General features: G+C 40.8%; 1 protein-coding gene across 1 annotated transcript in view; it reads right to left on the reverse strand.

Annotated features, from left to right (window-relative positions):
* Positions 1 to 24991, reverse strand: part of LOC124593672 (protein phosphatase 1 regulatory subunit 7) — a 76240-nt gene that overhangs the window by 30658 nt on the left and 20591 nt on the right. Inside the window, exon 3 of the mRNA XM_047131965.1 lies at positions 17794 to 17849. Coding sequence (XP_046987921.1) covers positions 17794 to 17849 — 56 coding nt within the window. The remainder of the gene's footprint in view (positions 1 to 17793; positions 17850 to 24991) is intronic.

Consider the following 24991-nt stretch of genomic DNA (forward strand, 5'->3'; position numbering starts at 1 on the left):
GCTGGGGAACAGTCGCTACTACAGGGCACAGAAGCAGGAGGATCCTGCTCCATGGGGTCCACAGAAGCATCAGCTTGCTTGTATGGCCGATCTGTGGAGTCCAATGGTGAAAAACGGTTGTTGGTGGAGGGATGGAAGAAGTCTTCACGACAGTACTCCTTCCGTCCATTCCGGCCTACCGGTTGTGTGGCTGGTAGCTTCACCCCTTGAGGCGAGAGTTTGACAGCTTATTGTACAGATGAACGGGGGGATGGCAATGCTACCTTGACACTGGGCAATTTCACAACCTCAGAGCTGAATTGGAGGTCACATGTCTGCGTGGCCATGTCCTTCATGGAGCGAGGGGTAGCAAGAACAGAACTGTAGGTACCAGACGCGAGACGCCTGATTTGCAACTAGACAGTAACTTGCGAGCGACTGGGTAAGGCACTTTTTCCTTAACTCGGATCTCTTGAACAGCCCACTCCTCAAGATACACGGAACAATCCCAAAATGAGGTGGCATGGTCGCCAATGCAGTTGATAAAGTGGGGAGAAGGAGGTGGACAATCGTCCTCATGCGCAACCTTACCACAGGTGACCCATTTGGCTGGGTGTTGACAAGACGTTCTAGTGTGGGTGAAATGATGACCCTGATAGCAGCGCATCATGTTCAGAAAGTAAAGCCGGTCTGTGATAATTTCATAGCCTGCTTTGATCTTCGACGGAAGCACCACTCTATCAAAGGTGAGAAAAAAGTGTGGGTGGGTACTAAGGAGGAATGTACCTTTTGCATTAAACAATGGATGGCAATGACACCCTGATCAGAGAGGTAATATTGAATTTCGGCCTCGGTTAGGCCATTGAGCAGCTTGGCATAAATTACACCACGGGAAGAATTCAAAGTTCTATGGGCCTCGACACCAACAGGATACCCATGAAGAAATGAGGCAGCAAGCATTGTTGTGCTTGAGAATCAGAAGTGGTCTCCAAAAGCAAAGTGCCATTCCGTAAACAAGAGCAGGATTTCACAGGGCCGGCAACTGCATCAACACCTTTCTGAATAATAAAGGGATTTATCGTGGCGAAGGACTGACCGTATTCAGTATGCGAGACCACGAGGAACCAGGGTGCAGTGGGAAGGGTCTTTGAATCACTAGCCTGATTATGTTTTGTAGACGTTGAGTGGGAAGATGATTGACTCACCACAAGAAAATCCCCCATGATTGCCAGCGTCTCTGATGGCGCGCTCCTTCCAACTGGGGGACCCCTTCACAAGGGGGCACACCCGCCTTAGGTGATTGTTCACACCTCAGGTCACACTTCCCGAACAGCTGACAGAGGGATCAATCGGCAATTTGGGAAGGTTACAGCTCAGGCAATCACCCCTCCATGGGCTTGGCCTGTATCAGGGGGTATGTGTGAACCCTACCTTTCGACACGGGGATGGGAATTACGCGTTACCCCGTCACCTGTTGCACATCAAATGCGGGGCTGGCCTTCAGGAGCACACAGGGAGGAAGAAGCAAAAGAGGAATCTCAAACACCAAAGCAGAGGAACGAGAGGAGAAGGGAAATAAAGAAAGGAAAAGGGAGTGAGAAACGAAGGTGAGACTGTTCTTATGTCAGCGACAGAATGCAGAACATTCCCAATAACACCCCACACATGTTCCCTAAGGGAGGACAGACATGCAGCACAGAAGGGAAAAAATTCTGCAAAGGCTGGGGCCCCATGGTAGCCATGCATGAACCCGTCAAAGAGGTGGCGAGCCCGTGGGGGTCTTTTTAGTGTGTTGGTTTTAACACACAAGCTGACATTTCTCACACTATAAAACTTCAGATGATAGAACTACATATGGACCACTGGGAAAGAGATCACAACAAGACATCTGCAAGACATCACACATATTAGCCGAGTACGGACAGCAACAAAGTACAAAATGTAAATTTTTACCCGTTACACAAAGCAGCAAGAATCCTAACCACGTCACTCATATCTCAGCTTACCCATCCTGTTTACTTACTGTTTCCATAACCCAGGGGTCCAAATTCATCTCAACTTCACAGATCTATTTCTCTCTACTGAGAGCCAATCTCCACTCCTTCCAAATTAACAATGTAACTGTTGACCAGATGTGGCTTGAATTTAAAGAAATAGTATCACCAGCAACTGAGAGATTTATACCAAATAAATTAACAAAATACAGAGTTGATGCCTCATAGTACACAAAACAGGTCAGAACAGTGTTGCAGAAACAACAAAAAAAGCATGCTAAATTTAAACAAATGCTTAATCTCCATAAAGATTGGCAATCTTTTACAGAAGCTCAAAATTTAGTGCAGACTTCAATGCGAGATGCTTATAATAGTTTCCACAGCAAAACTTTGTCTCGAAACCGGGCATAAAATCCAAAGATGTTCTTGTCGTATGCAACGTATGCTCTTCTCTGGGGGACACCACCTTGACGAAGCACTGTCCATATGAATGGAGAGGCTTGTGTTTCCACCAGAAACTGAGGGCTATTCCGAAGGTAGAGGACCTACTGCCAGAGACGCCTTAGCTCATGGATCAGACTATGAGTGTCCCAAAACGTCCTGTCTTCCTGACCCACTCGTAGTCCTTACCCAATTCCCTTTCCCAACCCAAGGTGTGATGCAATCCGTCCCGAGGGGTGTATGGCACATGGGGAGATGTGTCGCAAACGGAGCCTCAGGGATACCGGGTGACCTCCCAGAGTAAGTAGCCTTACACCGCAAGGGGTTTTCGTGGTGTAGACTGTGTAGATACCCAAATCTCGTGGGACCAAGATGGGCACAACAAAAGAAAATAAATTAAAACAAACTGAGGGGTAAATTGAGACCTCAGCCGTCTAAACATTGGGGTCAGGACCAATGGAATGCACTCCCACAACTGAATCAGGGTTGAGACCTGAGCAAGAAGTGGGAACTGTAACTTAGAAGTTGGACCAGATTAAGTTTAAAGCCTTGTCTGGGGCCAAGAGGAGCGAACTCCTCAGGGAACAGAGACAAAAGGAAGGGACAGAATGGCTTCCCAAACCAGGTGGAAGGAATTCAAAGGGCTTGAGCCCAAGACCCCCAAGAAAAAACTGTCTCAAGTTGAAGGGGATATGCAGACCCCCCCACAACATCGAAGACAGGTAGCAAGAGGATAAGAGAGGAATCCCAGACTCCCTCCTCCATGGATAAGTGAGAGCAGAAAAAGCCAAGGCAAGAAATAGGGAAACAGATCTATAGTACTGCAGTCTCAGTTTTTAAGATGGCAGTTATCCAGAAAGGCTATCCACTGGTAGCAATCACCTCACAGCAGGAGGAACTCTTACAGATGGCCCTCTTTGGAAAGATTGGGGGTGGGGTGGGGTGGGGTGGGGTGGGGGTGGGGGGCACTGGTCCAGGACCCAACTTTAGGAGGGTCTATCTAGATCGTGGTGCCATCATTTATGTTTGTAAGGGGGTGCACACAGTGCCCATGATATCCCCATGGGAGGATGCGAAGCTGCTGGTCAAGACAGCAGCAGGGCTTCTTAAAACCACAAAAGTATCAATATGGGTACCAAAGATCCGACACCCGTAAAAATACGGGCGTGCGCGACCTGCCCAAAAGTGCGGCGCCCGTAATTTTACGGGCACGTGTTCTTGTTCTTCCCCTTCTTTCCTTTGTGTGTTCTTACGGCTCCCGCTTGTCTGGGAGGCGCTGCATGGACTGTAGTTTAAGTATTGATCACTAGATAGTGCGGGCATGTTGTGGAAGGGCATGCTTCCCTTTTTATTTGTCGGGTTTTGTGAGCAGTGAATTTTTCCCGCGCGGTCTCAGTGGCGTCGACATGGCAAAGCGTGGCTTGACGGACAAAGAAATTGCTCGTGAGTTATATCGTGATTTAGAAGAAATTGACGTTGATTTGTCAGAGGAAGATATTGTAGATGACTCTGATGATGATGTGGACTACGTTCAAGAAGAAGTTTCTGGCAGTTCAGGTAAAGAATTCTGACAACAAAACATGCATAGTTTTTATTCAGATTTTCACTGAAAAAACTCTCAGTACTTAATTATGATTTTATTTGCAAATACTACTCTTCTGATAGATTCAGAAGAGGAGAGCAGGTGTCCAAGCACTTCAGCAGCGAGTAATCCCGTCGATATTGTGCCTGAAGAACGAGTGAGACTAACGGTGAGGGGGAAGCCGAGACGTGCGCGCCGCACTGATTCTGAGGAAGGTTGGACGACTACTGATCGTGCACCAGATATCGATCTATTCTCAGGACAATTTGGAATATGCAATGTTGTCAGTTTAGACTAGAACAGCACCTCTAGAATTTTTTTTCATATTTCCTGACAGACAGTATGATGAAACATACAAAGGAACAAATTAACCTGTATGCTCAACAACGGATCAGGAAATTATGAAGCACAAATTACCTTTCACCCACCTGCTCATTATCAAAGTGGAAAGAAATTACACTTATGGAAATAAGGAAGTTTCTGGCAAAGTGTGGCGAAAAGACACAAGCTACCAGTGTAGTGAATGTAAAGTAGCATTGTGCAAAATGCCGCACTTCAAAATTTACCATACAAAGAGCAAAATTGCATCCTAAAATAGTTACAGGAGGTTACTGTAGATAAGACATACTGTATCCATCATAATTACAATTTTTGTGTAAAATAAAAAAAATCCTTCTAAAAAATACAGGAATATACCTTTAACCAATTTTTCCTTTTTTTCAAAAACAAAGTTATAATAATAACGCTTGTCGAAAGTATGTATTAATTCAAGAGAAAGGTATTATATATGGTTTTAAACAAGAAAGCCTAGGTTTTTCAATAAGAGTAATTTTATTGATATAACTGAAACCTTTCATGAGTTGTAGTAGTTTAAAATTCGTTAAAATCAGCCAGTCTTTATGGTAGACACTTGCGCGCAATGGCTCAGGACCCAAAGTGTTAAGGATGTCTCTCCAAAGATTCTGTTTGAGAAAATAGGGGTCCAGAACCCAAAAGTCTCAACAGAGGACTGGAGAGTAATCAATCAGAAGGCTGTACCGGAAGGATGGACCCTGCTGGTGGAGGTCAAAGAGAAGTCCCTGAAGGCAAAGCGAGAGCAAGACATGAAATTGTTTTTAGGGTTCTGACAAGTCACCATCAGGGTAACCAAAGACCTCAAAGGCAATGATGGCAGCAAAATGGAGACAGGAGGTGCTGCAGATTAATCTGCAGCACAGTAAAGGGGCCATTGCTGCACTGAGCTGCTGCTTGGGCTGACAGGAAGTGGATGTGGCCCTGATACAAGAACCCTACTTATATACATCTATGTAAGAAATGAAATTTCTTTCATGCCAATGATGGATTTCTGCTCCAGGGACCTAGTGACCATCAGGATGAAGCAACGTGAGGAAGGTATCACGAGGGAAATTTTTTTGGCCTCGGCATACCTTCCTCACGAAGACAACTCTCCTCCTCCTTTGGAGGTGCGGAGACTGACAGAAGTTTGCCATCGGCTAGGCGACCAACTGTTGGTTGGATGTGACGCAAATGCCTACAACCTAGTGTGGGGTAGCAAGGGCACCAACAGTATAGGTGATTACTTTCTTGAATTTCTTTTGTCTAACAACTTGGAGGTCCTGAATAGGGGCAATGAACCTACATTCAGGAATAGCAGAACGGGAGAAGTAATTGACATAACCTTTGGTTCCATGATAATGGGCAGCTATGTCAAACAATGGCATGTAGCGTTAGAGCCATCCACATCAGACCACATGTACATTAAATTCAAGATTGAAATGGGAATCAGACAGACCATGGCCTATAGGAATCCCAGGAAAACAGACTGGGAGACATTATAGGAGGGACCTGGACTTAAGCTTATCAGAAATTAAAACGTTGATAAGGAATCCAATAGAGTATGAGGAAGTAGGAGAGGCTGTTACCTCTGCCATAGTGACCTCATACCACGATAACTGCACAATCACCAAGAAGCGCACATATAAGAGTGTGTCTTGGTGGAAACAATAACTTGGAAACACAAAGAAAACAGGTACGAAGACTGTTTAACCTTACGAGGCATAAAGGACAATGGGCAAAATATTGTGAGGCCCTTGTCAACTACAATCTTGCAATTAGACAAGCAAAGAAGGCGTCCTGGAAGGCATTATGTGTGAAAGTGGAGAGCACGACTGCTCAAGCCAGACTTCACAGAATCCTCACTGAAGTACCAACTAATCCAGGAGGTACGCTGAGGAAGGAGGATGGGGAATATACAAAGACAGCACATGAGATGCTGGAACTGCTCCTCAAAACTCACTTTCCTCAATATGCTCTGGCTGATAACACAGACCAGAATGTGATCCCAGAGAGACAATGGTTCTCAGGTACTTGAAGATAGGACTGGGAATCAGCCAAGGAGTGTGTTGACTTCAATAAAATCCAATGGGTGGTGGGAACATTCCAACTGTTCAAGTCACCTGTCCCAGACAGAATCTTTCCAGCTCTCCTGCAACAAGCAGGAGAGAATCTCATAAGGGTCCTATGCAGGTTATTCAGAGTTAGCCTAGCAGTAGGTATCATTCCCAATGCCTGGGGGGCAGTGAAGGTCGTCTTCATTCCAAAGCCAGGGAGAATTGATCATACAAAGCCAAGGATATGAGACCAATCAGTCTCTCCTCCTTCATTCTTCAAACATTGGAAAAACTAGTTAATGTATGTGTTGGGGAGAGGAGGCTAATCAGGGCCCCTCTACATTCAAACCAACGTGCATATCAATCAGGTAAATCATGTGAGACAGCTCTCCATCAACTCGTTGGGAGGGTGGAGAAATCACTTCACTTTAAAGAAATAGCCCTCTGCATCATCTTGGACATCAGAGGGGAGGCGGGGGGGGGGGGGGTCAGTAACGCAACCTTCGATTCCATGGTAAGGGCAGCACAGGTGCGTGACCTATAAACCACTATATGTAAGTGAACTAGGGCCATGCTTAGTGGAAGGAAGGTAAAGGCTACCATGATAAATGAAAAGATGGTAATTAACACCACAAGAGGCTGTCCACAAGGAAGAGTTCTATCCTTTATTGTGGAACTAAATTCCAGACAATGCTTTTGCCAAGGATACGCAGATGACCTTGTCATAGTAATACTTGGCAAATTTACTGACACAGTTAGATATATGGCACAAGGTGCATTGGACATTGTGAAAGACTGGCGCATTAAACAGGATCTAAGGGTTAATCCTAAGAAGACTGTTGTGGTCCCATTCACAAAGACGCATATACGACACTCAAGTTGGAATCTAAAGCGCTATGATGAAACTCTACCTGTGAACGGGATAGTGAAATATCTAGGGGTAACCTTAGATGAGAAACTAACATGAACCCCTCACATTAAGAGTGTCTGCTCCAAGGCGAAAGGTACTCTAGTGAGTAACAGAAGGGTTCGTGACAAAAACTGGGACCTAAACCCCAGAGATATGCACTGGATATATACCACGGTGGTTAGACTAGGATTTCCTATGGGGTCATAGCGTGGTGGAAGAAGGTAGAACAGCAGGTTGCAGCTAAGAAGCTTGCTAAGGTGCAGAGACTGGCCTGCTTAGCCATAACAGGCGGAATTAGCAGTACGCCAACTGCTGGGATGGAAGCCATGCTAGACATGCCTCCACTACACCTACTGGTCAAGATGGAGACAGCAGCTGGTGCATACAGACTTAAAACTGGTAAAAACTGGATCTCATTGGGATATCCAGAATCACACACTAAGATAGTGAGTGAGGTAAATATAGGAATGGATGGGGAATTACCGGCTGACTATATAACAACTCCCAACTGCTTCAACAAGCCTTACAATATAATAACTGGAAGCAGGGAGCAGTGGTAAAAAACAGTTCGACATCGTACGGGGCATACTGTTTGGTTCACCAATGGGTCGAAATCAGATCAAGGCACTGGGGCAGGGGTGTACGGGGTTCAGCCAAGACTGGAGGGCATCATCTCTCCAGGAAAACTGGCCTCAGTATTCCAAGCTGAAATTACTGCAATCAGGGCATGTGTGACGGAGAATATGCATAGGTGGTACAAGGACCACAGCATCTACATCTATTCAGACAGCCAGGCAGCCCTGAAATCACTGGCAGCTCCTGCAACAAGATCTAAGATTGCTGCAGAACGCCACAGGGCCCTGGTGGAGCTAGGGGGAAGCAATAGGGAAAACCTAGCGTGGGTCCCTGGCCACTCTGGGATCTAAGGCAATGAATAAGTTGACAGATTGGCAAGGATAGGGGCAATGACTCCATTCATTGGACCGGAACCCGTCCTGACAATCATCAAGGCTATGATCAAACTAGAACTATGGAACTGGCTTAGGAAACGGCACGTAGAATACTGGACCAAGGTCTATAAACAAAAACATGGTAAGGTAATGATGCCTAAGCCGTGTTTTAAAAGAAGCTCTGTAATCCTGGGATTGAACAGGAAAGAGATTAAACTCATGACTGGACTGATGACTGGCCATGAGAATTTCAAAAAAACACCTACTTACAAGGGGTATAACAGAAGAAGACCTCTAAATGTAGGATCTGTAATGAGGGTGAAGAAACTGCATCACACCTAATCTTCGAATGCATGGCATTGGAGAGCAAGTGATACAGTATTTTCAGGACAACTAGACCTGAAGAAATCGAGTCTAACAAAAAAACTGGTAAAAGGACTCCTTGCACTATTTAAGGGCATTGGTTGGCTTACTAGATATACAGGGAGTGATACCACGCAATAAACTCGGTTTTGGTGCGGGCAGTGGCGAGTTAGACCAAAGCTGTTTTAGTTTCCATGTCAAAATTAAGCAAGACACAATTGATGCCTTCTCTGTGTGATAGGAATGGAAATATTATTGAAGACAATGCTGGTAAGGCAGAGTTACTGAACATAGCCTTCCAAATTTCATTCACCAAAGACAACGAAGTAAACAGTCCGTAATTCGAATCAGGAACAGCTGCCAACAAGAGTAACCAGGACTAACTTAGCAGTAGATGTCCTCAAAGTAGTGAGGCACCTTAAATCACTTAACAAAAAATCATCTAGTCCAGATCATATACAATTTAGGTTCTTTACAGAGCACACTGATGCAATAGCTCCACGCTTAACAATCATATACAATTGCTTGCTCGATTAAAGAATTGTATCCAAACACTGGAAAGTTGCACAGGTTACACCAATATTCAGGAAAAGGAGTAATCCACTAAACTCCACATCCATATCATTAACATCGATATGTAGCAGGATTTTGGAACATACAGGGTGTCCCACTCAAACCTCCTTGATTTCAAAGACCCAGGAAAAAAAACCACAGTAGATACAACAATGAAAAATGCACCACATTGTACAGCATCTCAAAGAAGTTATTTATTTATCATCAATACACCTCTACATGTGAACCATTTGTAGCACGAAGATATCTAGTCTATATTCAACTTCTTGCCATGTTCTTTGTAACATTTCCTCTGTTATTGTTGCAATTGCATTAGTGACATAATGTCACAACGAAGGAATATCGCCCACTTTGGTCACATACACGCACTCCTTCATGAATACCCACATGAAGAAATCAAGCACCATAATGTCGGGTGAACGTGGTGGCCAGGCAATGGGTCCTTTGCGTCCAATCCAATGATTGGGAAATTTCCTATCCAGGAACTTGCGAACAGCCATTGACCAATGCAGCAGAGCTTCATCTTGCTGAAAAATGATGTTGGGTTGCAAGTCTTGTATCTGAGGGTACACAAACTGCTCCAACATATCCAGATACACTGACCCATTCATTGTTTGTTTCACAAAGAAGAACGGCCCAACAATCCTGTTGTGCATTAGCCCGCACAAGATGTTTAGTTTAGGGCTACCACAAACATGTTCAATAACAATGTGCGGATTTTGCGAACCCCAAATCCATACATAATGCCTATTAAGCCTTCCTGATAGATGAAATGTTGCCTCATCTGAGAATAAACATCTTTCCAGGAAGCTGGCATCCATATTAATACGCTGCAGCATATCCGCAGCAAATTTTTGTAGGCATGGTTTGTCGTTCAGCATCAGAAGTTGCAGAATTTGCACTTTGTAAGCACATGTGCGAAGACGTAGGTGAACTACACGATGCGATGTTGATTGACGTACATCAAGTTGCCTAGATGCTTGACGAATTGACTTATGTGGGCTTCTGAGAAGCATTTGTCTGATGTCCTCCACTGTCTCTTTCGAAACTCTGTAATGTGCACCACCAGAATGTTTCAGAACACTTCCTGTTGCCAGAAACTTCCTATACCATTCCTTATTTTCACATCAAGTGGATCACATTGAAACTCATAATGATAATTTCTTTCCAGAGTAATCAGAGATTCTGTTTCTGCAAACCACATTATTGCCTGGCGCACTGCTGTGGAGTCGTCATTTTCACTTCATGCGACCATACTGCACTCTGGAAACGATACTTGGCACTTCTGATGCGGGAATATAAATTCTTTGAGATGATCTACAATGTGGTGCATTTGTCACTGTCGTATCTACTGCGGTTTTTCTCTCCTGGGTTCTTGAAATCAGGGAGGTTTGAGTGGGACACCCTGTATACTGTGTTTGAACATTATGAATTACCTCGAAGAGATTGGTCTATTGACACATAGTCAACATGAATTTAGAAAATGTTGTTATTGTGAAACACAACTAGCACTTTACTCACACAGGCTGCTAAGTGCTATCGACAAAGGATTTCACATTGATTCCGCATTTCTAGACTTCCAGGCACTTTTGACACCATATCTCACAAGAGGCTTGTAATCAAATTGCATGCTTATGGAATATCGTCTCAGTTGTGCAACTGGATTCATGATTTCCTGTCAGAGAGGTCACAGTTCACAGTAACTGATGGAACATCATCAACTAAAACAGAAGTGATTAGTGGCGTTCCCAAGGTACTGTTATATGCCCTCTTTTGTCCTTAAACTATATAAACAATTTAGGAGATGATCTGAGCAGCCTTCTTAGGCTGTTTGCAGATGATGCTGTCAGTTACTGTCTAGTACAGTCATCAGAAGATCAAATCCAATTGCAAAATGATTTAGATAAAATATCTGTATGGTGAGAAAATTGGCAATTGGCTCTAAATAATGTAAAGTTTGAGGCCATTCACATGAGCACTAAAAAGAATCCATTAAACTTCAATTACATGTTAAATCCAAATCTAAAAGCCATAAATTCAACTAAACACCTAGGAATTACAATTACAAACAACTTAAACTGGAAAGAATACAGAAAATGATATGGGAAGACAAGCCCAAGACTGTGTTTTATTAGCAGAACACTTAGAAGATGCAATGGATCTACTAAAGAGACTGCCTACATTATGCTTGTCTGGCCTCTTTTGGAGTACTGCTGCACGGTGTGCGATCCTTACCAGACAGGATTAACAGAGTACACTGAGAAAGTTCAAAGAAGAGTAGCACATTTTGTATTATCAAGAAATAGGGAAGAGGGTGTCACGGACATCATACAGGATTTGGGATTGAAATCATTAAAGCAAAGGTGTCTTTCCTTGCAGTGGGATCTTCTCACAAAATTTTAATCACCAACTTTCTTCTCCCAATGCAAAAACTTTTTTGTTGACACTGACTTAAATAAGGAGGAAAGATCATCATAACAAAGTAAGGGAAATCAGAGCTCGCACTGGAACAATAGAGAATTAGTGTGAAGGTGGTTCGATGAAGCCTCTGCTTGGGGCATAAGTGTAACTTGCTGAGTAGCCATGTAGATGTAGATATCCATGTTTAACCCTCATCAATACCTCATCCAATTACTCGTATCCACCACTGACCGCACACTATTTAAGGCAGTGAGTGGAAAGTCCTCTGATGCAACATGTTTCTTGAGCGCTTAATGAATTCCACCTGTCAATGGATGAAGCTCAACGAAGATTCACCCTGGGTGGCACCTGAGGCTGTTGCTCCATTTATCATGGCTGCCAGCCAAAACTGCCCCCCTAATCAACCCAGCTAATACTGTTCTTACTTCACATGTTCAGACACTGGTCAGGCTGGCCCCGGCTAAAGTGGTTGTCTCCCAGTCATCACTTGTCTGTTACTGAAACACCTAATTCACAGTTAAGAAGATACTAAAATAATTTAACCCACAAGTATTTAGCAAACATCAGTGCTAATTGGGAATGGTTATTGCCTATCCTATCTGCCTGCTATGGCAGAGGATACTGAAATAGAAGACTGACATACACAACACATACTGTGGGTGCTATAGAACACATGGACACACAACACTGTGAAGCTGTCGACCCCACTGCCAGAGATATTCTGAGGGACTGATCAAACGTTTGGCCTTAGCTACAAAGAACTTCCAAAAACATTGCCCCATTCCTACTGATACTTTAATCGTAACTGGATAGTCAAAAACTGATGATTTTCGTTGTTATGATACTTTAATCAGCAACATCTGAGATGGATATATGATATCTGAGATGCTGATTGTCTGGTGGGCTCCTCAGCAAAAGCCAAGATACGATAACAAATTCCTCCACAACTTGAATAATGTGGCACAAACCTGATCCTTTTCAGCCGCATGGACTAATTCTAAGGGTAGGGTTTAGCATACCAGCAAAAGGAGTGATTAAGAATGACCACAGTAAAGCTCAAAAACCGACTTGATGGAGGCAGCACCATGAGCCTGGACATGCTCATCAGAAATCACATGGACTTATACACACTACCAGCAGCCTGAACCTGCAGTGGCTGTTTCTGCATGTTAATGAATACCTTGCCTTCTTCCAAATCCCTGAGGCTCTTCATGATGAGATTTATGGAACATAATGTGTGAAACAAAAAATAAATGAATGAACACTGGGTGGTTTCGGGAAACCACATGCAATTTAAATCAGTGTGGTCAGACTAGCATCTGCTGTACAGTACTTGTGCCTGAGCAGAATTTCTCCCGCCAGCAGCCAATCACAGAACAGGTGTGTGCAGAAGAGTACGAGATAGACATAATGACATAATAATCATAATGTTCTTTAACAGTAGTCAACATAAAAATTAAGTTGGTAAATTATTTCATGCCACTCTGACAACTTAATCAGTGAAACACACAAATCAACTAGCAAGTCGAATAAAAACCGAAGTGCAGGAGAATAAACGTGTAGTGTAAAATACATTGAGCTACTCATTATCTCATTAAATTTCGATAGCAGCTGTCGCGATAGATGACAAGAAAGGGAGTCATACATGGAGTGTATCTATTGGTAGCATAGTTGGTTGTGTCAAAAATGTAACTGTTTTCTCCACTCAAGATTTCTTTCTGATTTAGTAGGAAATCTGTTACGGTGTGAGGACGAACACTCATCTTAGAGCTGTTATTAGCCTTTAAATTTATAATTACAATGTTAATGCAGTGTTTGTTACTAATATTAACCACTATGTCTAATGCCCTCCTCTCGACCAGGAACAATTTTATTAAGTACCCGTACGACTACTGTACTCATTATCATGGGGCATATTCTCTACCAGCCAGCAAACAATGCCTTCCAGCTACAGCCACCTGTTAATCAAAAATTTATTTTGTATGAGCCATTGTGCAGACACAAAAACACCCATCTAGAAAGAAGAAAAGCAGCGGAATTATTTCATACAACTTGTGTGATATATTTCACACCTCAAACTGCAATACAACACTCAGTATATTCTAACAACAAATACAACATCCTGTGTATATTTAAACACTATTACCTTATTTCTTTGTTGAATGAAACTTTTTTCCTAAATAAGCTGCTACTTTATTTGAAACTGACAATTACTTCACATAACTGGGCAATATGTACACCATGGTCATTTCCAAGTTTACTCGAGTGTACAGCCCTGCATGATATTTACCTAAACAGATTGCATTTAATTTCAGAAGAGTCTGATGTAGTATATTCCTTGCCAAAATGAAGCCCAAGACGTCATCACATAGTTCTCACAACATACAGTGCATACTGGCACTCCAATATTTCAGTAAAGCAAGAGCCTATAATGGAAAATAGTTACAGTCAACAAATTCACAATGTCTCAATGTCTTGGGAAAGTACTCCAGGGCAGCCAACAAGTATTCCAAAGATCTGTATGATAGGAAACTCAATTTATGTTCTTCATGTATGATAATGCTACTAGCTAAAGAAAAGGTGGGCTACCTATGCAGATTTGCAACTGGGGTGTGTGTAGGGCACCTGCTGTTCATGTTGAATATTACTAGCTTAAGTAATCTTCATTTTGAAAAAAATTATACAATAAACTACTCACGTTCTGACAAATGATTTACCATCTAGCTAAGGTTGCAGAGCCATGTGAAGCTGCCAACTTCACGATAAGTAAAAACATATTAAACTTTGTAAACTTAATAAGTCACATCACATGTAACCCAGCTCTTACAAATATTTTGCTTTCAGGTTTGGTGTGCTCTGAACAGGTCTCTGCATGGTGCTGCCATATCATGGATTTTTCTTAACACCTCAGGTTGCCAAATTGTGCAACCTGAAGATATGTAAAGAAACAAAACTGGTTGTAACACATTACATTTGTAATAACACAGCTGAGGTGGTTTTCATTAACATTAATGTCTGTTGTGGGCTAAATATGATGAACATCATCTATTAAATTAGTTTGGCATTCTCAAAGAACAATCCTCACTTGCTTGAAACCACTTCACTGACCTGTGGTGCTGCTTTCTCATTGGCTAGCAGTGCATTTTCTGATAAATACATTGAAATTTTTGACCAATACTGAGATCGAGAAGCTTCTGAATGAACCGTACGAAGGTTCTGGCTCCAAAAAGGACTTTTTGACAATGAATACAGTGATTTTGCATCTGAATCAAACTCTAGCACAAAAACAGCATTATGTTAATATTATCATTCCATTATTTTGTATTATTTTGCTTGAGAAATCTGCAATATAAGTTATACTTCCATTGTGTCTTCACATGAAATTCCACCACTAACAGTAGAAAATATTTTCTAATAATCATGGTAGCACTTCGAATGTAGTTCCATCTTTAGAACCAACATGCAAGAGAAGACATTCTAATGTTCCATTGGGAGTGGAATTAGGATGGACCACATTATATGAGCAACCATCACTGCCTGAATTCAAAGAAGAAAGTGAATTTGTAATAGAAGTGAATTAAAGCAGCAATGCTTTCAATATTTTTTCTATTTTTCTCTGCATCAATAATAAAACATGATAAGGCAGACAATCAATTGCAGATAAAATGATAAGATCAAATAACACAAAACCCACAAGGTTGTGGAGCACATGAACTTGAGTAGAAATTCATGATTCTTTGCTGTCACAATCTACATGTCCCTAGCAAGAAAAACAGACTGTGAGATTACCTCAAAAAGGGACATACAATTGCCATGGACAGATATTACAGTTGAGCAAGTGTAGACAAGAATGATCAACTCATATCATACTACCTTTTCAAGAGCTCCTTCCTCAGGAAATAAGATGCACCCAACAAGCATGCAAAGTTTGTGCAAAAACAGTCTGCAGTAAGTCTTCAAGAAAAGAAACAGTACAGTGGTGCCCTGACTGTAAAGTTCTTCTAAGATGCCAGTGATTCAAATTGAACCACAGTTAAATGTAATTATAGGAACCCACGCATAATTTTTTGTTTCGTTTACACTAAACACGTATTGAAATTTAAATAAAATTTACAAGCTTAATTTTACGTAAATATGCTTTATTTTGTAACTAGATTAATGAAAAACCTTTAGCTGTATCAGCTGCTATCTAGTCAGCCGCACTTTAAAGCGCACACTGCATGTTATGCCACCATGTTACCTACAGCTGCCAATGCAGCATAGGGACACTGCCACAAATGCTTACACTGCTGCCAATGATATGCAAAGCATTCCCCTTCCAAAGCCCCAGTGGTTGCTCTACTTAAGCTCAAATATTGACACACACAGCCCCATTTTGTGTGTTTGTCTTTTCATAAAATTTACTGACTTTCATAGCAGTCAGGGCTCATCATCTATGGAACAGTCATTGTACTGGTAACTGTCTGAAATGTAAATCTTTTATACCTGTATATATTTCAACATTGAAAGCTAATGTTAACAACTGACACTGCAACCACAGTAAACAAAGATACATATTTCTTTTACTATATGGTATTAGATGTAGTATAAAATAAAATCTGAATTCTCTGTCCATGAACTGCATCTGTTCCTCGATCCTGTATCCACTAAAGAACCACACAGGAACTGGTGAATACGTATTTTAGAGATGCTAAAAAAAAAAAAAAAAAAAAAAAAACCTGAGTTTTGTGACATTGTGTACAAAAGGGACTGGGACTCAAAGCGTAGTTCCATCAAAATTGCAATGCAAGTGATGATTTGGCTTCCAAACATTTAATACTCCTTTTTCTTCCTCAGGGAAGTGTCACAATGATGAGTTTTAAGTAACAACCATGCTTCTCTTGTTGCTATATTGAAATTTGCTTCCTTTATCAGAACACAGAAAAATTGACAAAGATTCAACTCACAAACATTTTAATGCAGTTGAAATTGCAACAGAATGTGCAGTTGAAATTGCAACGGAATACTGAAACAGTGTGCTGGTAAACTAGCAACTGAGGACAAGACATCTCAATAGTTTATATATATAAAAAAAACTCGTTCTCAGTAATAAAAAATAAAATAAAAAAAATAAAAAAATGTTGTGACTCATGTTGTTAGAAGAAATCATCGCCATTTTTGTTTCACAAGTTATCAATGGCCCTTAAAAAAAAAATTACAGTATTCCTCTGAAAAAACTGTAGGTACTTGCATATTGTGGTAAATAATGGAGTATCACTTGTTAACCATTTGGCACAATAATTTCCTCTTTGCATGCTATCATTTGCCATAACCTATCATTCTCATTTGCCATAACCTATCATTTACAAAATATGAGGAATGTTATGAATCTTTCATTTTTGCTTTATCGTTTGCATGAGCGAGCAGAACTGGGTGTACTATGCATAATTCATTTTCTGGGGACAGGAGATAGATATAAATGTCCTTCCAAGTTTAAAGGACAATTCCATCTGTTAGCTAACTTTTATATGCAGCAACGTATGGCTCACATGCACCAAATGCAAACTCACAGCAACCCCTGTTTCTCATTGGAAACTATTCAAATTTAGTGCAATGAGTTACTTAATCTCAAAATATCACAAAATGACCATTAACAAAATTGTGCAGTTCATCATGAAACTAAAGAATGAGAAGACGAGATATAAGAGACCCAATTTCTTTTTTACCAAATAGTTTCTTTCAAATCATATGAAAAAGTCTGCAGAGCAGCCAGTGGATGCATGACATATTGGTTTGTCTTGTGGATTAACCACTGTTATTTGAGAAACCCTACACTGCAGGCTGTGACATACATCACACTGAAACAGGACTCCTAGCTTGCCAGTGCAGGTAGCATTCAGTGAATCCTAGAAGGGACACAGTACAGAGGATATCATGGTAAAAATGCTAAGCTCCCAATTAGCAGCTGCAACATGAGCCAGCAAGTATGCTTAGAGCAGATCTTACTCCACATTAGATGAGTTTAAGGCTTGCTTTTTCCTCTTACATAACATAGAGTTCTCTACTAACCATTAATATTCTGCAGCGTGATATAAAATGAAGGAACAACAAATATTTACATGTCACAGTTTTTTAGTAATTAACAACCTAATAATAACAGTTAGCCTACACTAAGAAATTTAATATATTGTTTGGCAAACTCCTGTCATACCTCTGTCTCTGGATCAATAATAAGTATTTCTCCATATTTGTCTTCTTCGCCTTCAACTGAAGAAAGAGAAGAGAAATTAAAATACTAACAAAAGGAGATAATGACTAAAAAAATATTATTTTGAAGACGTCATGGTTTACAACTCATAACAATTGCTGAAACATCATGGTTGCACACAGCTGTATCAATCAATTTATTACACGACCAGTTTCAGTCATTAACAGACCCTCTTCAGATGTCGACATACAATGAAAAACCAAAATACGGCACAGTGAGTCATTACAAAAAATAATTGTAAATATAGTAGTCAACATTTACACCTTTTGAGAACTTACATTGTGGAACTGTAATCACGTGTGAGACAACTCATAATCGCAATCAACCAGTATGGCACAGGCTAACAACTCCATTTAACTATAATTCCGGAGCTATACAGTATGTAATAATTCTGTCACACAACATTTTACAATACTGAAGTATGTCAAGGATGTTATACTGGTAGGAAGGGATGCAGAACCAATGAGCCCACTATAATTTAAATCACAGGTACTACTCAACCTATGGCATCTCAATTTCACTGACTTAAGGGTAAAATAAAGTGGAGAAGTTGGATAGGTTTTGGTTTCTATTCTGCAACCTGTTTGGATTAAGGATCTACATATACCCCACTGATACCACAAAACATTCTTCTCAGTTGTGGCACTTATTAAGGCATCCAAAACAGCGTCATCTGTAGGGGTGATACTGCATGGAACCCTATTACACCTTTTCACTGTGCTGTCACCTTCCAGGCTGTTTGAATAATGCGTGTTCTAAGCAACGTTTGAACAATGTATAACAATTGGTATTTTAGTCCACTAAGGCTTGAAGTTTGGTGATTATATTTCTCATTGTTCAATAACATAAAGTTTTCAAAAGATGCTTATTGAGTGGGTTTAATGATAAATGCTGCAGGTACAGTGCTACTGCAGCTGCTATAGGATGTACATAGTGTAGGCGACTCTCATAATGAAAACATAGTTCTCATCATATGCTCAAAATTCACAATAGCAGTATTAACAGATAGAATATACCATATGCTTTAAATCAGTATGTTGTTCTTACCATAAGGACAGGGTTAATCATTTTTACACTTGAGATTGTTTACTGGTAAGGATGAATGTATACATACCGCCATACTGCTTGTGCTACATGAGTCTGACAGTGTATTAATTCTGTAGATATTAGCATTCCAGTTTACTGTAATGTATTCACCTATTTCGACACTCTCCTAACAAATGATCAGGGTGGTAAGTTTTATATTCAAATAGTTTGTGTTTTTTATGTTATACTTTCAGACAAGTCCCACACCCCCGGGAATCATCTCACTTTTGGGTCTATGGAAGAAGACTGAATATAACCTACTCTAATCTGATACTTGAACTTATTACGTGCTAACGTCAACACAAAAAGACCTTTTAACTGAAAAATAATAGAATGATTGTAAAGTCTGTAGACATATGCTGAATTCACTTTCAATAGATGGCTATTCAAATTTTGTTCTCCTCAAATGTTGCACTTTTATTTGAGGTAAAATAAGATCAGTTTTTAGCTAGGATTGATTGTATCTAATATATATGAAGTAAGAAAAATACCATGATGGCCTGTAAGTTGTCTACTTAAGGTTGCTAGTTGGTTGTCAAGATTGTGTGTTCAATTTTCCTAAACATTTTATTGTATACAGCATTGTAGTCTACTTTGCATAGGTCATACACAAAATATCTTTAAGATTTTACCAACATGGGATGTTCAGTAATTATATTGAAATAATAATGTCTTCTTGTTTCCATTTACTCATTTTATGTATGTGTATGATGATGTAAGATACCACAACACTTTGTAAGTGATTTACAAAAGGTTGTTAGTTGGTCATATGGATGTGTTCATTCTTCTTGAGCATTTTATGTTATAAAATGTTGTATTCTATTGCAGCTGATACACCACCAGATCCTCATGATCGGCAGGTGTGATGTGCTGAAGTCAGTTTACACTACATACTTTTATTCTCTAATTTTACTTGGCACAAAAAGAAGTAAAAGTGACTAGCATTGTTGCTCGGCAGACAATGTGTCACTCATTGTGAAAGACTTTCCTTTTAAAATGTGTTAGCACATTTCCTTTGAAAAGTCTAAAGTGTAACAGTTCAGTGCAGAAAAATTGTCATTGTCTTAGTTTTAAGCATTAAGAACATTTGTGAAGGAAGCAAATCATGATCAAACACATCTCAAGTACGGTCTGACCATGATACTATGAAAATGCTTACCAGCTCCCGAGTGCACTCACACACTTACATTTACTGCTGAGAATACAGATCGAAATAATGTGCTGTGATAAATGAAAATCATGTCAGACTGGTACTCAAACCTCGATTACTTGTTTTATGAGAGCACAGGCCTTTAGCCACTAAGATACCTTAGCATGCCTCCTGGACTGAGTAATACTTCCACTGACACTAGTTGTAGCATGTCATTTCCGAAAAGGGTGTAAGAGACTGCAACTGTCATCTTCTCTGCAGAACGATTACTGGACCCCCGTACAATGTCCAGTTAGGAAGCATGCACATATTCTTCCTGCAGGTCTCTGCTGCTCAGAACCTGGACCTACCAGTGGACCAAGAAGACCTCATGGTCATCTTTACTCAGCAAATGCCCTTGTGGGTAAGGTGGCAGTTTATCAATTTCCATTCAAAGTCAGCAGAAGAGTCACTAGATATATTTTCAGCCTTGGATGAATTCTGGACAGGATGTGATAGAAATAATGTACAATATTTAAGTGTCCAAAACAGCCCTACCCGATGCAATGCTGCGAGCGAATAGGGAAAGGAAACAGACTTGCTATTTGGCAAAATAGTCACCAGCAGCATGGCGACAAGGGCAGAGAGATGTGGCAATGTGCAATATGAATTATGCACACAGACTGTGGGTAACACAAGAACTGTTGAACAGGAAACACAAACTATAGCGAAGAGGGGTACAATCCCACAGTCAGTCTTATATTAACATTTCCCCTTACACAGGAAAACTCTGGGGTCTCCTACAGCTCCCTGTGAAGACCTTACAAATCAACAGGACCAGAGATTTTAACTCCCAGTAGAGAATTACAAGGTGTGACCAAAACCCATTAGAAGATTTTCTGTCTGCAGACAGCAACGTAGATGAAAATGTACATTGCCACTCTTATGTAAATTTGCAGTGTCACAGTGAAAATGTAGCTGTCATTGACACTGGGGTGGTTGTTAGCATGGTGTCAGAACATTTTGTGACACTGTTCATAACTAAAACAAGTATCTTCTTTTCCTTGTCACAACAGTAAAGTTGGAGAAGCTTGGGGGAGGGGGAGGGTTCCAAGACTGTGACACGATAGACCCTGTTACATACCATAGTAGATGATGTAACAAGGAATCAGCTGGCACTTGTAATTCCAGGGTTGGTTGCATCTGCGTTATCAGGGTGTGACTGGTTTTGGTCTCCACCAGTGCTGTCATCAGCTGTAAATGGCAGTGCCTGTTTGTGTGGTCAATCAGAGGCCACAGGAGTCACTTTCACTGCAACATTATCCATACCATGCAATTTGCTGGTAGTTTTACCCGAAAGGCCACATGCCCTCTTCAAAAGGAACCAATTGCCAGCAATGACCCTTTCCCTCACTCAAAAGAAAATACCAAAGTTCTACCTGCATTACGGAAATCCACATAATATTAACATGAAAACTGGCAATTACACTTATCTTTTGATCAACAGAGACAATGGAACTGCCAAGAGTCTACACCATTATCAGTAACCTAAAGTAGTTCCTACATTAAGTAACCTACTTTAACTAAAAAAAGACAGTTCACTAATATCCACTAAGCTGTGGAGTTTTATTGTTGTCAGACCCAAGCTTCTTTGGAAGCAGGAAACAGCAACAATGCCCAGGTTAAGTCATTTAGTATGTATGTTACTGTTTCGCTTAGTGTTTCCTTTCCTTAGATTTTGTTTTGTGTTGTGTTTAATAATAAGTGATATCAGCACTAGCTCAGTGAGTATCTAGAACAGTGGCCTTTTGTTAAGTAAATTTTACTTACTGGAGTTCAGAGATGAGAGGCTGTAGGCATGACATAGGAGAAAAATGAACTCCTCCACCCCTTGTTCAATATGTGATATGCAGCCCAAGGTTGGTAAATTCCCTTGTCCTGCCATTACTCACTTGATGTGGTCGTCATTTTATGAGCACCAGTAGCACAACAGTCTTTCTTCTTTAAAGAACTTTGGTGCCGAGTCCTAGCTGCTTCACTACGTGTGAGCACAGCAATCTTTCTCACGAGGGGCTGCCACGATGTTGGGATCACAGATTTACTTCAAACTCTGTACACCTTTAGTAGGACATTAAAACAACAGAATGTGCAAGTAGTAAGGTGCACTACTCTGGCAATTCCAAGAAAATCACAAAAGAAGTTTTACACATCTATTATGTAACTGATGTAACTGTGCGTCAGTGCTGGCCATTAGAGTTCATGGTGGTCAAGTGGTTAGTGTTTGATTTATGTAAGATGAACATGTATGAGGCGACAGTTCAACTCCCGCACAAACTTAACTTTTATTCCTTTTTTTTAAATCACTGGTCATACTATTTAATTTATATGACATTTGAGAAAATGTGTATTTTCATGAAGTTTTAGTGAATTTCATGTTACTATTTTTAATTAAACTTAATTATAACTATTGACAAGTAAATGAAGAAACACACAGTTTTCCTGAAAATGTATGCCTCTTGTCATTTGTGAAATCCATTGTACATGCAATGTGGTAAGGTACTTGGAACTACTTTGCACCTCAGCACTTTGAGCTGCAGACACAGAGGCAGGCCCCATTTGGCAGTTAACCTGTGTAGTGGTGAGACATTGTTAACGTGGCAAGAACAAATAGCATAGGTGCAATTTTTTTTAATTTCACAGAATTTACACTTGTACTACAAAAACGAAGGTTTGAATGGGAGTTGAAGTGCTGCCTCATACACATTCATTTTCCAAAGCTCAAAAACTAACCACTTGACCACCATGAACAGTAACATCCAGCACCTGCACACAGATACATCAGTTACATAATAGACATGTAAAGCTTCTCTTGCAATTTTCTCGGAATTGACAGAGTAGTACACCTTACTACTTCCACATTACGTTGTTTTAATGACCTACTAAAGGAGTACAAAGTTTGAAGTAAGTCTGTGATCCCAACGTCATGGCCTCCCCTTGTCAGTAACAGTAACGATTAATTTAGAAAACAAAGCCTCGGCTTCTGGCCTGACTGATCAGGAAGAAATTATAGCAGTTAATGGATGTCCATTCTCATTATGCAGTGATGTGGGCTTGCACGCCATCTGTCATTGACACAACAGAAATAATGTATTACCTGGTAACTTTAAAAACAGGATTGGTGGTCACTGAATCTATTCATGCAGTATTCTAATCGGATGTCATTGACGTGTTAGTGTGTATAAGGTGCACAAGTATTATGAGTATTTGTTTTAGTGTGTGGGGCACCTCTATTGAAGCTGGTTAATTTCGTTTTGTTTGGGTGACCAAGTAGTTCAGATATGGCATCATGGTAGTAGACATTAAGTCTCTGTGCCTACCTTTAGAAGACTGGGCATGCTTGTATTTGTGCATATCATGTTTAAGTGATTATATTGTGTGAATGAATGCAGGAATTTGTTTATAATTTTATTTTAAATTAGAAATGGCTTCATGGTCTTCGATAACCTAATGACATTTTCAGAACCAATAAAGATTTAAAAGACCAATAGATGTGGTTTGATTTGGAAAAGAGTTGTATTCAATACACTGAGGTCATTAACAGCCTGGGATAGCAAATTATGTATGAAATGGGTATATGGATCAATAACCTACCTGTAGATGGAGTGTAGTAACAATCTTAAGTTTGTAGCATCAGCTGTTTGTGGTATTAATGTAAGAAATACATACTTTTACTGCTGTTACCAGACATTGCCTTGGTCAACAGTCTTCATTAGGTAGTGGTCATTGTACCCAGTCAGACTGTCGATACTTGGCACAGATTTTGAGCTTATACTTGCAGAGCTTGGACTATTTGGTTGGTTGGAGCTTTAGGGTGCAAAACTGCTAAGGTCATAAGTGCCCATATCATAACATAAGAAAAAATGTATTAAATAAAAACCTGAGGTAAAAAAGACAAAAACCCAATCAAGCAACTTCAAAAGAGGAGCAGTTAAGGCCATGGACACCCTAGGGAAAATTTCTCAGAACATCATTGATATGGAGGAGGTCCCCATGGGGCCATCAAATTTGCTTTGCCATGCTGCTGCAGAGAATTAAAAGATGTGATTGATAGAATGCTTGACATCTGCTAAAACATCTGACAAAGTAAACGACAAACTTAGACATAAGCAGTTAAAAAATGGGCACCGGATTTGAAAACAGTGCACCATGAGGGGTTGAGGGCCGTACCACTTAATAAATGGCGGTGACTAAAGTGACAGTGTCCTATACGCAGCTGGGCTAAAATGACCACCTCGCAGTGTGAGGGCCAAGAGGAAGTTGACCATGCTATTGGAAGAGGTTTAATGGTACAGACTTTGCTCCCCTGGATAGAAGACCACTGTGCACTCAAGTGATACTACATGCCGATAAACAGTGACATGAAGATCTGAGGGAACAGCATGACTAGCAGGCCGAGGGAGGAGAGCTGCAGCCTTTAAAGCAGCATCAACAGCCTTGTTCCCGACGTGACCAACAACCCACAAGAAAACCACGTTGGCTCCCCAACAGTAAGTGAGTGGAGGCATTCTTGAATTGGATCCATTGTACTAAAGGGTGGACTAAGAACAATGCGCAAAGTCTCTGAAGAGCGCTGAGAAAATCTGAGCAGGTGACACAATTTGGAAGCCCGTGTCGCTGGTTGTACTGGATGGCTTGATAAAGGGTGTAAAGCTCCACAGTAAAAATCGAGCACTTGTCAAGATATTGAAAAGTATCATCGTACAAAGGCACAACCAACACCATAGCCGATCTTGTAACTGTTGGTATAGATGAAGCCCCGGCCCCAGGCCATGTGAAAAGTGCAAGTAAGTCACTGTGGTACACCAGGCCAGGAGTAGTGTCCTTAGGAAGCAAATGGAGTCCAAAATGAAATGTACCTTGGCACGA

This window comes from Schistocerca americana, chromosome 2 (assembly GCF_021461395.2).
Source record: "Schistocerca americana isolate TAMUIC-IGC-003095 chromosome 2, iqSchAmer2.1, whole genome shotgun sequence".
NCBI classification, from domain to species: domain Eukaryota; kingdom Metazoa; phylum Arthropoda; class Insecta; order Orthoptera; family Acrididae; genus Schistocerca; species Schistocerca americana.